Source organism: Brachycentrus maculatus, unplaced genomic scaffold, assembly GCF_059751285.1.
Source record: "Brachycentrus maculatus isolate JH-2025_06_01 unplaced genomic scaffold, ASM5975128v1 h1tg000482l, whole genome shotgun sequence".
In the NCBI taxonomy this organism is placed as follows: domain Eukaryota; kingdom Metazoa; phylum Arthropoda; class Insecta; order Trichoptera; family Brachycentridae; genus Brachycentrus; species Brachycentrus maculatus.
Window position 1 is genome coordinate 558306 of NW_028281229.1, and position 16469 is coordinate 574774.

The following is a 16469-nucleotide window of genomic DNA, read 5'->3' on the forward strand; positions in this document are numbered from 1 at the left end:
TTTTTCACTGTTATATTTATTCAATATTACCTTGGACTGATACCGGAAGCGGAGGGCTGATCACCTTTCCTTCATGTGTTAACGATCAAGATAAAACTGCGTTTATATGATGCAGTGCCCTATGCACCATTGTGTTTGAATGAAATGAAAAGATAAAGAAGAATATGGAAGTCTGGGCATTTACAGGGCTTAAGACCGTCATAGGCTTGGTTAAATGATCGCTTTACACACATGTAACATTCACCACCTATTCTACCTTCTATGTTGAACAACAAAAACATGAAAAGACAAGTGGACACAAATATGAGGTACCTTAATATCTCCATGACATATTCCTAGTTTATGGCATTGGTGCAAGGCGTACAGAACTTGGAAAGAAATCCATTTCTTTTCCAGGTGTGTCAGAAATGGCCGCGTCGATATCCGATCGTAAAGACTGCACTTCACATACTCACGCATTATAAGTGCCGCCTTTTCAGTCAACTGTAAAGGAAGATTTATTTATTGTATTTATAATAAAAGTCTATTAGTGCACAGTTGTAAATCGCATGTAATGGTGAAGACTGGCCGGAGCATTTCGTCGTAACGTAACACGTTACGATGCGAGCATTCAGGCAGTCAGTACACCGAGCCGAGCGCTCCATCCATAGTTTCGGATGCTCGGCGATGCTCGCCGCGAGCGATGTTACGACGTTACGTTACGACGAAATGCTTCGGTCAGTCTCCACCTTAACGCAAAGCTGATGTCAATCAATAGTATAGCTCAGATGGCGGTATTGTACCAAGGGGTTGGTCGCTAAATAAATTTTCATACACAATAACAAATATTTAATTATTGCGGCGACTCGTTACTCAGTCATGAGTAGGTACCTAAACAAACAAGCAAACCCACCAGGTTGCCTGCACTGGTCAACCTACTGGGTTGTTAGCCCTGCGTACCGCTTTATACCACCATAGCCGCTAGAGTCACTTGCTGCCAGCGACTTTGACCTTCATATAGCGAAATAATTGTGACTTAGAATCAGTGATTTTTATAATTCATAAAAAAAAGATTTCGAGTCCTTCTTCATGAGCCCTCTGACCATCATTGCTGGATATAGGCCTCTTCCCCTTCTTTCCATTTCCTCCGGTTGGTTGCTGCTTGCAGCCAGTTTCTACCCCCCACAGCGACTATATCATCAGATCAAGTATGTTTTGTTCATTTATGAGCAAGATATTCACACATCACACCACACATAGGGCGATTGTCCACTACCCGGAATTTGACCATCCGGCAGTCCGGTTTTGAAAAATGAACGCGACTATGACAGTTTAGCGTGATCGAATTTACGCGCAACGTGTTCACGCACCGATCAAGAGCACCGATTCGAAAAATATGGACAAAAGCACATGCTAATCCAAGCCAATCGTTTTAAAACGCTAACTGACGTGTTGGACGGTAACATTTCGTGTAATTCTGTGTAGTGGACAAACGCCCATAGAATATTCAGCACCTCATTCTCAATAAAATCTATTATAGCATGGTAGGAATAACAGCAAAGTCCAGCAATTTATTAGAAGCCAATTTGAAGCTATTCCACTAAGTCAAGCCAATATTGGCAATATGTAAAAAGGCATTCTGAGATGATAGAATGTTCTCAAACCAATTTTAAGTCACCGTGTTAAATTAATTTTGGTGCCAATAGCTTCTGCCACCTTGAATAGACTTGTCAACAGACAATAGAGAATTTTGAAAAAAAAATTACTATGCTTGTCTATGTGAAAACGAGTGTATTAATGCTTAGTATGTAACACTACTTTCATTGTTTTTATGTTTATTTTTTAAGGTTAGAATTTAGTTATCACAATAAACACAAATTTTTAGCTCATTTATTACCTTTAGAAATAATGTTCAACAGTGTAAATATATAAATATGGATACAATTCACTAGGAATAACACTGTTTTGTTATTAGAAGCCTAAGAACTGGGTTGACAATTAAAATGGCGGACCAAACACATGCAGCAGAATGTTCTAGGTGAAAGGTGAAGAAGATAAGACGGATTGATTGTCAATATTTATGAATGGTACATACCACGACTTTTTGAAATGGCAAACAATTGAAAGCCGATGCCAAATGTGTCCGAATGTATTCAAGTCGGTCTTTGTGGACGTCTAATGGAAGCGAAAGGTCCTGTATTGCAAACACCTTCACAACGACCAGGCCTTCTTGTGATTTGGCACGAGCCACCTTGAAGAACCTCGTGGAACCCAAGCTGTAATAATTTCAAGCATTCAAACAAACAGTAACAATATGAAAAATCAGTAAGATATGACCCACACCTTGGTGTAAATAAATATTTACCTGATATCGAAATACAGCCCATTGAGATCAGTCAGGTAATGCTCTACTGGCAGAATTTCCGAGGGAACGACACTAACGAGTTGATTACCCATTTTATTAATAGTTAAAAGTTCATTACTGGAAAATAAAGTTTATTTTAAATACGTCAACGCTTTATTTATGTCTCGCGATTCACAATAAAGAAAGTAAAATAATGTAGCTGTCAGAATGACACTTTTAGCTTCTTTTGTCCATAGATATTACGAGTGGCTAGAATAGATCATGAATGATATGGAATAGATGAACCAAATAAACAAACGCAATAAAAGCGTGACGTAGAAATCTACAGATTGAAAATTATTGTATTTTTTTTATTTTTTATAATCAAAAACAATTATTCGGAAATATATTTCAAGAAAAAAATTCAACTTATAATCTTGACAAACAGTATGTTAGAATAAAATATCTATGAAATGATCTTTTCATAAAATATATTAACTTTTATTTACTGATGGTAATTTTAATACGATGTTTCATTATTTTGTCCGCCTCTGTAGTGTAATGGTCAGCACGCTCGGCTACCGTTCAGGAGGTCCCGGGTTCGATTCCCAAGGGGGGTAAAAATAAATATAAGTGATTTTTTCACTGTAATATTTATTCAATATTACCATGGACTGGTACCTGGAGCGGAGGGCTGATCACCTTTCCTTCATGTGTAAAACGATCATGATAACACTGCGTTTATAAGACACAGTGCCCTATGTACCATTGGGGTGCGGATAAGGGTTTTATTTTATTATTTTATTTTCATTATTATCTTTTTTATACAAAACAAGGGAAAACATTAATAAACTTAATTCTAAATTTGTCGTTCGACTACGTATCTCCCTGTATTATAAATAGTGTGTCTTTGTAGACCCCCCTTTCCTTATCGTCTCCTTCAATTTTTTTTCTGAAGTAAAGTAAGGTAGGTTTTTTATATAATTTCAAAGAAATAATATATTGATTGTGGAATACCAAATACCAAGTACTTATTTATTTTGCTATTTAAGTAGGGAAATGACGTACGGACTTCCATTATTCTAATATTTCTTTTGTTAGTGAATATGTATTATTATTTCTTGGATTTGAGGCATCAAGAGGAGGATAAATATGTATGTCAATGGCTCAAAAATATAGAAATCGACATTTAACATGAATACAAGGTTGATAATTTTAGCTGTTGATTGTTTTAGTCAATTACAAATTCGTTAATGGACCAATTATCAAAAATATACAGAAATTTTATTTTATCAAGGAAAATGTTTTACCATCCCTGGATATTTATTTTAGTCGTTGGTTACCAGAAAAAAATAGAACGAAATTTTCTAGCATTTTAAATTCGTGCTCTTGCACCACAATTTATCAGTGAATGCATGAATCAGTGAGTAGTCGATAATTCTCCTCGTCCAAAAGCTTCTTCGATCGATTGATCCGGCGAAGTGAACGAATCACTGTGATACATTTCCATTAGAAAAAACAAGATTAGTCCTGTATCAAATTTTTTACATCTCGGAGTGAAATACATGTATTTGACGGGATAATCATGTCAATAGTGAAGTGGTTCAGGGTGAAGGTGATTTCTGGTATATGGGAAAATAACGGGAAAAATTTTAGTAGCTAGGAAAAGGAGAGTACATAGTAGAAATGGCTTGTATACCCGTCTTGCCTAAAATTAATAAGCACGGTTTTTATTTTGAACAAATATTTATTGAATAATAAAATGAACATTAGAACTTATCTAAAAGAAGAAATTGCCTTGAATGACGTCATAATGTTATTATATCCCACGCCATTACATTTACTTTGACTCCCGTTCAATCTACTAGATACTATCCTATCCTTAATGCTATTTCTCTTGCATAATTGAACAATAAAACTGAAACTCTTTTATCGCTAGCTAACGATTTTTCTCGACAGTTCCTACTTTGCGTAAGAGGAGACCATTAATCTCCATTTATGTGTGTATTGTGTAGGTATTTCGACACGGTAGGAACTTCTTAGTGCAGCGGTTGCCAACCTTCCGGACCTCACAGACCGCTACTATATTTTGACATAACAGTGTATTTAGGTAGGTACTTATTTATATTTTAAAAATAAAAACATGAAAATATTACGGGTACTTATAGCGGAACGATTAAAAATAGTTTTACTTTATTTTATGTGACATTTAATGAATTTTGTTGAATCGTCTAAAATGCGGATATTTTAAACTACGTACTAAAAGTATAAATTAATCTCATGCGCTCTTGGATAGGAGGTTATGAGCAAAAATAGTTATAAATCACACTTTTCAAGTATAATATTGTATGTACTTTAATTTAAGATAAATAAAAAGCTGTATTAGAAAATTGTATTAAACAAATTTTATTTTAACTCAAAACATGGGTTTAGTCATGAAAAATACTTAATTTCTTTACAACTACTTACGAATTTTATGTTGCTTCGAAATGAAACTTCTCAAATTGAAATAGGCAATGTGATGCCTCGCATAACGTGCTTAATTCGTTAAAGGAGTAAGTTCGTTACGTGAAACAAATTTTACCATAACAATACCTGTTTAAAAATATTGTGTAGTATGAAATATGATACTTAAACACAAAAAAGACACTTCCCTTTTTTAATTTTTAGTCAGGTTCAGATTTAGGATAGTCTACCGAGGCTTGCAGGGTCAAATCCTCTTGTTCCATTGTATTCTTCTTGGCTGCTGGCTTTTTGAACAACTTTACAAGGTTTTTTGCTTCTCCCCCTTCTTCAACATCGGCCAAAAATAACTGGCAAGGGTGTCATTGTAGCGTTCGTTGATCCTGTTGACTTCGGCTGAGTTTGGATATCTAGTGTTGGTAAACTTCTGAACATCTCTCCATTTGACCAGGCTATCCTTGATGGCAGCAGTTGAGATTGGCTGATTTGATTGATCCTCTTCGTTGTAAATCAAGGGTTGACAACGCGCGGCCATGTATGACGAATATTTTATCTTTAAATATCGAGTCACTAAGAATATTAATTAAATCATATTTTAATTATTATAACCAATAAAATTTCTGTAATTACATAAAATGTTTATGTAATTGCAAGAAACTCAAATCTTGCAGTGGCCATTGATAAATTGGTTTTTTATAAAATAAAATCGGTAATTGATTAATGTGTCCTTATTAATAAATTTTGTGACACCTTAAAAATTAATATCTCATTCGTAGGGTGTATAATCCAGTGTCCGATATATTAAATTATATTAATATTGTTATATGGAGGTACTTGATTGAGGTTTTGAAATATAAATATTTTTTGTCCTCGGCCAGGACTCTCAGGATCTAGACAAAATCTTTTAAAAATTAGACAATAAAAAATATGATACACCATAAAAGAAAATGTCTTACACTTCATTCCGCACGTAACAAGGACACTTTGCATGTTATTACATATGTACATGCATATTTCACGTTGATATCTAGGTGTCTACATGTACAGAATGTTCTATAAATCGTGTCTAAAAAATTACAAAAAATAATTTTGTATGTCAAGGTTTTTTTAATAGTATTTTCTCATAATAGTAAACAATAATTTGGATGGTATAAAAAGCACCATTTAATAAAAAAAACTACCTCAAAGACGCTTTGCTGGGGTTGGATTGGGGAAAATAGAATTATTATAGAATGTGCGGCATAAGGATGTATGATAGATGTTCAAATGGTAATAGGTGATAAAAGAAAATAATGCAAGACTGAGCAGTATCGATAAAAGATGTGTTGGGATGGTTTGGGCATGTGATTCAAATGAGTGCAGAAAAAATATTGAAACAAATTTATGAGGCTAATGTGGTTGGTAATAGAAGCAGAGAAAGACCGAAGAAAACGAGTAAATTTATGATTTTTTTGTGTTTAGCATTTATAAGAATAATAAAAAAATATGCAGAACCACCGACAAAACACAAAGTGGCTTGATGGGTTATATAATATATATATATATATATATATATATATATATATATATATATATATATATATATATATATATATATATATATATATATATATATATATATATATATATATATATATATATATATATATATATATATATATATATATATATATATATATATATATATATATATATATATATATATATATATATATATATATATATATATATATATATATATATATATATATATATATATATATATATATATATATATATATATATATATATATATATATATATATATATATATATATATATATATGTATATATATATATATATATATATATATATATATATAAATATATATATATATATATAAATATATATATATATATATATATATATATATATATATATATATATATATATATATATATATATATATATGTATATATATATATATATATATATATATATATATATATATATATATATATATATATATATATATATATATATATATATATATATATATATATATCTATATAATAAAAGCTTTTCTCATCCCACCATAGATGTCTCTAGTGAACTCCCGCATACTGTGTTTCTAGTTTGATTAATATTTATCTAGAATTTCCAAGAATATGAGTGTTGAATGGTAGAATTGATTAATGTTACACGTGTGTATTGAGATCACTTAAACTAGTCTGTGATGGTTGTAAGCCCTGTAAATGCCCAGACTTCCACATTATTCTTCATCTATGTGGAGATGTTAAAAATAATGCAATTTTGTATTATTATTTATAATTTGATGATATTTGAGGTAAAACACGCTGGGAACACGGTGTACGGCATGGGAGTGTGTATGGTACAATATTATACGCGATTCCGCGCGGATATATTGTCGCTGAGCGTCGCCATGAGGTATTCCTCTGGCGTATGCCCTCTTATTCCCATATAAATTTAAGGTAATATAATCCCAACCTCAGGGGAGAGATAAATCAGAAGTGGAGCATAGGATCGCTAAAAAAAGCCATCTTGCCTAACGTGCACAAAGCGCAGAGATCAGTAATATAAACATACATATTTATAGCGAGAAGCGGAAGAGAAAATAATCTAGGCAAAAGGTTACAAAAAATAACATCTTGCCGAACCAAATCACAATATGCCGAACCCTCTTCTAGTGGAACGGAAGGTCTGCTGATGACAGTCAACAGTCCGCCTTCTCCTGAGGAGTGCAACGTGGTTTCCTCCCAGCAATGAGCAAATGCTGAAAAGTTGTGCTCTCCGTTGTCGCTTTTGGGAAAGTGAACCTTTATGACGCTACAAAAATATGATATAGGGGTTCCGTTGTGGACCGTAAAAAATGCGTCAAAAATTTACTGTTGAAAAAAGTATGGCTAGATAGAATGAAGTCTAATTTGGCACATTTTAAAATTTTAGCGTAGTGTTAGTGAAATGATATAGGCGAGAATTTATATTTTTTTGTGAAATCGCCGCTAGTGTCTTAAGGTGTGATGAACTGATAATTGTATGTTGAATATTAACTTGAATAAAACATACAAATTTTAATATATCGTAGTCATACCTTTTGTCCGCCTTCGTAGTGTAATGGTCAGCACGCTCGGCTACCGTTCTGGAGGTCCCGGGTTCGATTCCCAAGGGGGGGTAAAATAAATATAAGTGATTTTTTCACTGTCATATTTATTCAATATTACCCTGGACTGGTACCTGAAGCGGAGGGCTGATCACCTTTCCTTCATGTGTTAAACGATCATGATAACACTGCGTTTATAAGACACAGTGCCCTATGCACTATTGGGGTGCGGATAAGGGTTTTATTATTATTATTATTAGTCATGAAGGAGAAAATGACCAAGTGCATTTTTTACAAAAACGTGATCACTGACTATTTGATATCTAACTAACTAACTAACTAACCATCTCGCCGCTTCCCCGCAGGGGTAGGCAGAGAGAATAACCACTCTGTCCTTGCAAACATTCTTCGCCTCTTCCACGTTCATGCAACTCCTCATACATACCCGCCGATTGTTACGACTCTTAACCTGACCACTTTCAAGTATTTGGCATACCTGATCGTGCCATGTTTTTCTCGGTCTTCCTCTGCTTCTTTTCCCGCTAACATTCGCCTCATAAATTTGTTTTACCGTTCTTTCCTCACTCATTCGTTCTACATGTCCAAACCATCTCAACACACCTTTCTTAATTTTATCGATAATTCTTATCTCAGCTTTGAATTCCTTCCTTATTTCACTATTCGTACATCTATCATACATCGTTTTGTCTAGTATTTGATATCTTACTACCTTAATATTGCCCTGAAAAAAACCCAAAGGATTTTAAACCTGGAAGTACAAAATATTGACTTGTTAAAAATAACTAACTGCATTGATGTTTATTTTCTTGCCAAGCGAAAGTGACTTTAATGGCTCTCTTGAACATTTAACGTTTTGTACGTTTTTTTGTTGTTTTTTCACTTTCTCCTGTACGACTACGATACATTCCTTTCAAATTTAAAATTCACTTGGTAATTACCACTATTTCTTAAAATGTATTTTGACACGTGTTTCGAAAAATAAGAAACAGCTCCTACCCTCTTTTCATCCTTCAACGGCCCAATAACACAATTCAAAAATTTAGTTTCTTGATCGATTTTCCTGATAATTTGTGGCACATTTCATAAATATTATACAATAAAACTTAAACGATGTTTTAAACCGCTTTTATTTTTAAAACTTTTTTCCAATCGGTTTCAACAAGCACCTTGTCACCGGGGATTTTTTAAAATGAGAACCTTGTCATCCGAAGGTTGAAAAAAAGTACCAAAAATAAAAGTGGTTAAAAACAAAGTTTGCATTTATTTTATAAAACAAAAAAAAATAGACTAAGCTTCGCATACATAATTGTGTCATAATTAATTTTAATCAAAGTAATCTTATTTTTATGTATCTTCTACATCTAACCCCTATTCGCAGCCAATGGTGCATAGGGCACTACATCGTATTGACGCAGTGTTATCATGATCGATTCTTACATGATGGCAAGGTGATTACTCCTGCGCTTCAGGGACCAGTCCAGGGTGATATTAAATAAATATTAGTTAAATAATATTATTAAATAAAGTGTAAGATCATTAATATTTATTTCCTACCCTGCTTGGAAATCGAACCCTCCCGTACGGTAGCTAAACACGCTAAACATTACACCACGGAGGCGGTATTTATGTATAAGTGAGAAAAATACTTAATTAAAATAAATTTATTTAATATTTTATAGTGGTTATATTCAAAAATACATACCGTAGAATTTCACTATGTGCCCCAATACAGTGTTTCTGAAAACCGATATTTATTTGATATCATATTCTAAATAGGTATTCCTTTATCATATGTACAAATAATTCTGATTATTTACTTTCTACGCAGATAAACTTTTTTGTGGGTACGTATTCAAAGAAATGAAAAAAAAATAGATACGAGTATGAAGTAAATAAATTAGAGCGGAATTTCATGGAAAAAACATTATTAGCAATTTACTAGTAGTATGTATTCATACGATGAACAACTGAAATTTCAATAAAAACAAACCTTTACTCAGAAGGCGAAATTTCATTAAACATATCAGAACTTCGTCAGAATACTTATATTAATAATCTCATACAAACATACAAAGACTATTAAAACTAAATTTTAATAACAAATTTATGTATTATTTAATATTTTGTACTGTGATATTGTCCGCCTCCGTAGTGTAATTAGGGTTCGATACCCAGGGGGGGGTAAAATAAATATTAGTGATTTTTTCACTGTAATATTTATTCAATATTACCCTGGACTAGTACCTGAAGCAGAGGGCTGATAACCTTTCCTTCGTGTGTAAACGATCAAGATAACACTGCGTTTATATGACGCAGTGCCCTATGCACCATTGGGGTGCGTTTATATATATTTTTTAAACCAATGAAATATCGACTTTTTTACTAAAAAAGGCTTGAATTGATTTTATTTTTGTATTTGTATATTTAAAAGGCAAAAATCGATAACCTGTAATAAAATTTTTGTTAAATCCAATTAGTATTTTAAACAAATTTGATGATGAATTAAATGATATTTTTAGTGGGTTGCTAGAATTGACATATTTCCTAGGCATAAGTGGGATATTGATTTATATAATAATTAAGTAACCATCAAGCGTTCCTCGTGGGGTAGGTAGAAATAATAGAACGCCACACCGCTCTATCTTTGCAAACATTATTCTTCCTTTCATATTCATGCATCTTCTCATACACACCCGCCAATTATTTCACTCCTGACTAGACCTATTTTAAGTAATGATTTTGAAATACTTGACGACGCAAAGTTTTCCAAGATTTTCTCTGCTTTTATTTCGAACTTTATTCGCTTCGTACATTTGTTTTTCACGTTCTTTCATCACTCATTTCGCTCACTCCTTTCAACAACATGTCAATTCGGTCAAAAACCGTAAATTTTCAGTTGTGCATGTTTTCGGAATGCCCAGAAAATGTACTATATTCCAGCAAAAGCGGCATATTTTTAACTTAATATTTACCCGCTACAGGGCAGAAAGTGTTATTTTTGCATTTTGAAGAAAAAGTATCGTTGAATTATTTTTTTAAATAAACAAAATATTTTTCAAATGGAGAAAAATCCTTCAGGTTTTACTTTATAGATCTGTTACACAGTAAAACGTTCAATAAGTGGCATGATATTTATTTTTACTACATTTCATTATATTCTTAAACTTTAAAAACGATCTCCTGAAAAATCAAGTTTTTTGATAAATGACGTTGTTCAAAGGAGTGAGCGATTTGTTCTACGTGTCTAAACCATTTCAATATACCTTTGTATTATTATCTTTATTACTTATCAGCCTTGCATTCTTCCCCTATTTCACCATTCAAACATCTATCACACATCGTTTTGCCGCACAATTCTCTGGTAGATCGCACTTCGACTGCATTCAGTCTAATTTCATCCTAATTTTGTCAACTCCATGTACCAATTCCTAAGAGTTGGCACCAGGACTCCGTTGTGCACCAACAGTTTAGTTATTTATTATATGCCATATTATTTTATTACATTATTTGTTTATTCACCCACAGGTGTTTTTTTACACATTGCTCGTGGCAGACAGTGTGTTTCTTGAAAGCTGCCAAAATGTTGTTTACTCAAGCATTGCGAAATTTAACATTCATGTTAGAAATTGTTTTCGTCTTTCTATTATTTCCATTTAACTAGACTGAGCCACGGCAACCCGCGGGAGGGTACAGCTAAGTATAGTATATAAATATTTCATTATAATTTTGTTATTAATTGAACAAAAATCTTGAAGCCTACTTATACGATGAGAAACAAAGGAATGCGTTTTGTATACTCGGTTTAAATATTGTTGCTACAATTCATCAGAAGCAAAATATTTCCTTTGCTTCATTCGAGTTTTCGCTACTAAAACGTAAGCAATGTAACAAAAATGTAACAATTCCCTGCGGAATAAGAATTATATTTATTTTAATGGTATTCTCTTTCGGGGTAGGAATTTACTGATTGGGGAAATAAAGGTTAGGGGTCGTGTTCACCTACCCCCAGCGCGTAGAAAAGGAGTACGCTTGACTTACCATATTTCGGAATTTTTAATTATTTTAGAAGATACGTGCTATAAACACCTTTTGTAATGTAGTAACTGTTAACGAGAAGAGAATATATTTTCCCAGGTACTTTATTGTGTTGAGCAACAAGGAAAATTCATCCATAAAAGGGTTAAGACTGAGAGAAAACTGAAAAAAAACTCGGTTTTTCAAGGTTCCGAAAATATATATATATATGTAATAAAATAACTAGGTACCTACCTATACATTTTATTAAGTACTTACAAAAAGTACCTACATAAAACAGTTCTACCACCAGATGCCGCATGCGTCGCTCAGAATTAAACAAAAGACTTCCGATAATATTATTAACTGTCAGAATCAGATAGATAGATAGATAGATAGATAGATAGATATAAAATTATTATAAAGATAAATTAAGAATAAACTTTAATTACAAAGCAACACATTGTTTATTTTATTATTATACACCCACTTTACATATTATTTACACTTAATTTTCAAAAGGAAAATATTACCACGTTATAAAACGACAATTTTGTTAAATGGAAATGGATTATGAAACATTAGATGTATTAAAACAATTACTACAATATGTTCGGAGTGAGAGAGAAAAATTAGAAGATGATCAAAGAAAACGATTAGAAGATAATCAAAGAAGACGTGGAAAACTAAGAACTAGTGATAAAATTAAAGATAAAAGTCCATGTAAGATTTGTGAAAATTTAAATAAGGGAACTCGATATCACTCTGAAGCAACGTGCTGGTTTAAAACAAAGGAGGATGATAAGATTAATAATAAAAATGAAGATTTACAAATTACACAGGAACAGTGCTTGAAGAATGAAAATAAAAATAATGTGGAAAAAAATTCTACAAAATATAAAATAAAATATACTCCAGAAAAGAAGAATTTCAAAGCAGATTGTGTGAGCAGGAATCCAGTATTAGAATCGAAGGAAAATGCAAATGAACAATTAAAAGTTGTAAATTTGGTTAAATTACAAGATAATTTAAAAGATCAGAATAAAAATAAAGACATACAAATAACACAGAAACAGTGCTTGAAAAATGAAAATAAAAATAAAGTAGAAAAAACTTCTACGAAAGATGAAATAAAATATACTCCAGGAAAGAAGAATTTAGAAGTAGATTGTCTAAGCCGGAATCCAGTTTTAGAATCGAATAAAAATGCAGATGAACAATTAAAAGTTGTACATTTGGTTATATTAGAAGATGCTTTAAGAGATCTGAATAAAAATGAAGGAATTCAAAAGAAAAAAACAAATGGATTGAGAAAAACTGTGTCTACTTTAAAAGGGTCAAGAAGAAAAAAAAATACAAAAAAAAGAAAGAAAAAAAAAGAACGGAAAAAAAGAAAAAAAAGGAAAGAAAGAAAAAAAAAAACAAGAAAGAAGAAAAAGAAAGAAAAAAAGAAGGAAAAAAGAAAGAAAAATAGAAAAAAAAAAACTTTATCATATCACTAAACTTATCCGTCCCTTCACTACAAGAAGATGATCCGGAGGACGAGTGAAAATTTTATTATGAATTTTCATCCCCAAGGGGGGAGATGTAATAAAATAACTAGGTACCTACCTATACATTTTATTAAGTACTTACAAAAAGTACCTACATAAAACAGTTCTACCACCAGATGCCGCATGCGTCGCTCAGAATTAAACAAAAGACTTCCGATAATATTATTAACTGTCAGAATCAGATAGATAGATAGATAGATATAAAATTATTATAAAGATAAATTAAGAATAAACTTTAATTACAAAGCAACACATTGTTTATTTTATTATTATACACCCACTTTACATATTATTTACACTTAATTTTCAAAAGGAAAATATTACCACGTTATATATATATATATATATATTTATTTATATATCTATAAACATATACATGTTAATGTATGTATTGAATTTTATGCAAGGATTTATAACATAGTTTTTAAGTCTTAAAAATAATATTGTATAGTTAACTATTAACTATTAACTATTAACTATAGTGTAACTATTTGTATAGTTCATAATTTATTAATGCAGTTGATCACTAAAAACGGTACAAAAGATATAACAAAACTATATATACAAAGGATTCAATATCTATATGTATGTACAATATATAGCGTAAATATTAGCATTTACAATAACCTAAAACATAAAATTAATTTTTGTTTCATGTATTCATTGCAAGTTAAAATTATTTTTTTCTAGGTTGAAATTTGATTGCTATAAGTATGAAGTTTTTATCCCATTTTTTAGCCCTTAAATTATTGGTGATTTGTAACTGAAATTTGTGGAATATTTGAACCAATCAGTGTCAGAAAATGGCCGTTACCCGACAAAAGGGGATAAGCCCGGAAATCAATGAATTAATAAACAGTTATGTAATCGAAAACGTTACATACGCATTTACATATAAAGTCGTTTACGTAAGTATTATAGATAAACAATGAAACCTTCGTTATATACATATATATATATATATATATATATATATATATATATATATATATATATATATATATATATATATATATATATATATATATATATATATATATATTTACGAAGGACGCAGACCCCTAGAAAGATGGAAAGATGGGCAGACCTCCAGAAAGATGGAAAGATGGGAGTCAACATACCCAAGAAGGACAGGCAGAGGCACAAACAGATCCTTAGGATCTACAAGAAGAAGAAGAAGAAGACTTTATATACGTGTAACTTTCACCATTGTACCCATGATTGAACTCATACACAATATACATAATTTACGATTCCCAAGGGGGTCAAATAAATGTAAGTAACTGATTTTTCACTCTTATATATATTATTATTCAATATTACTTTGGACTGATACCTGAAGTGGAGGGATGACCGCCTTCCCTTCATGTGTTGACGATCGTCGATGTCGATGTCGCGTTTATATGATGCAGTGCCCTATGCTCCATCGGGTGCGGATAAGGGTTTGAATGGTGAAGATTTATATTCAGATTTTTAACTTGTGATATATAAAGTTTTAATTAATAAATGGACTTGCAAACTTTCCATCGTAAAATAATATTTTTGAAAACATCCCTTCCCGAATACACTTTCGCTACGAAATTCCTAAAATTATTATGACAAGGCCGTAATGAATTTTGGGAGATCGATGATTTCTGCTCTCTCGACTGACACAAAAGGAACGAACTGTTCCGTTATTGAAAAAAATATTTTAGAAATTAATTTGAATTTTTGACAGAGCGCCGGGCGCAAATATATTGGAATTACGCAAAAAAGGTATGTCTATGGTACTTACCTATAGTTCTAATTTCTCCTACGTCAGACCATTTTTTTTCACGAGCTATTGTCTTTACGTGGCATCGATTTCATACGAAAATTGACATTTTAACTGCGTAAAAGATATTTTTTCATTAAGGTCAAGTATTGTAAGTCGCAACTTGATTTTCTCCAAATCCAGGTAACATTTTACGTAGGTAGGTAATTAATTTTTTCTTTAAACATGGTTTTTACATTGAAAAAAAATAGTTTTTCTTCGATATAATTATATGATTTTGAAAAGAAACGAGGTAAGGAGTTAAAACAAAATCTTAAATTTTTCTTATTTTCTAAAAAAAGAAAAATACAATTAGCACATATTTTAAAGCTTGAATACACAGTCCTGAGGGCGGCTGAGAGCATTCTGATTTGATTGCTTAAGACAAGTTAGCCCTTAAGTGTAAAAATTCATTTTAAACGAAGAAGGATAAAAACAGTATTTCAATATGATTTAATTAATGTAAATCACGAAGTTTAATTTATATTTTCCTTACGATCAGATCAATCAGAACCTAAAGTCTGGCGGTGTCAAAAGTCTGCGTAATCGGGGGGCATGTATGACTAGATGTATGGATGTGAAGGAGGCGAGGAGTGTATGTCAGGACTAAAGAGTGAGGCGTTCCATCCTCTCTGCCTACCCCTGCGGGGAAACGGCGTGATGGTAGTAGTAGTAGTAGTAGTAGTAGTAGTAGTTATATGTCAGTAATTAAGTTTTTTTTCTCTCTGTCTCCTCTTATACCTTTTTCAAAAAGTATTATTATAATGCATTTGCTACCATATGTATTTTTTATATCCAAAATTATTTTTAAATGAGTGAAGGCTTTAAAAAATTATGAAAATTAACGTTCCATTGAGAACATTTGAAGTTTTTCATTTAAGTTTTACTAGGTAAATACCACTTTCTTGAAATCTATTGTGACATGTCGCTCACTCCTTTCATAAATCAAAAATCGTAAATTTTCAGTTGTGCATGTTTTCAGAATGCCCAGAAAATATACTGTATATCAGCATTAGAGGCATATTTTTAACTTAATATTTACCCGCCACAGGGCAGAAAGTGTTGTTTTTGCATTTTGAAGAAAAGGTGTTTTTGAATTATTTTTAAAATATACTAAATATTTTGCAAATGGAGAAAAAACCTTTAGGTTTTACCTAAAAAGATCTGTTGCACACTAAAAAGTTTAAAATGTGGTTTTATAT

At 31.6% G+C, this 16469-nt stretch overlaps 1 protein-coding gene across 1 annotated transcript in view; it reads right to left on the minus strand.

The window, feature by feature from the left end:
- Positions 1–2591, minus strand: part of Vps15 (vacuolar protein sorting 15) — a 30337-nt gene extending 27746 nt beyond the window's left edge. The window contains exons 1-3 of the mRNA XM_088272197.1: positions 2345–2591; positions 2075–2255; positions 313–483 (exon numbers count right to left, since the gene is read on the minus strand). Coding sequence (XP_088128323.1) covers positions 313–483; positions 2075–2255; positions 2345–2436 — 444 coding nt within the window. The 5' untranslated portion in view covers positions 2437–2591. The remainder of the gene's footprint in view (positions 1–312; positions 484–2074; positions 2256–2344) is intronic.
- Positions 2592–16469: the final 13878 nt, after the last annotated feature.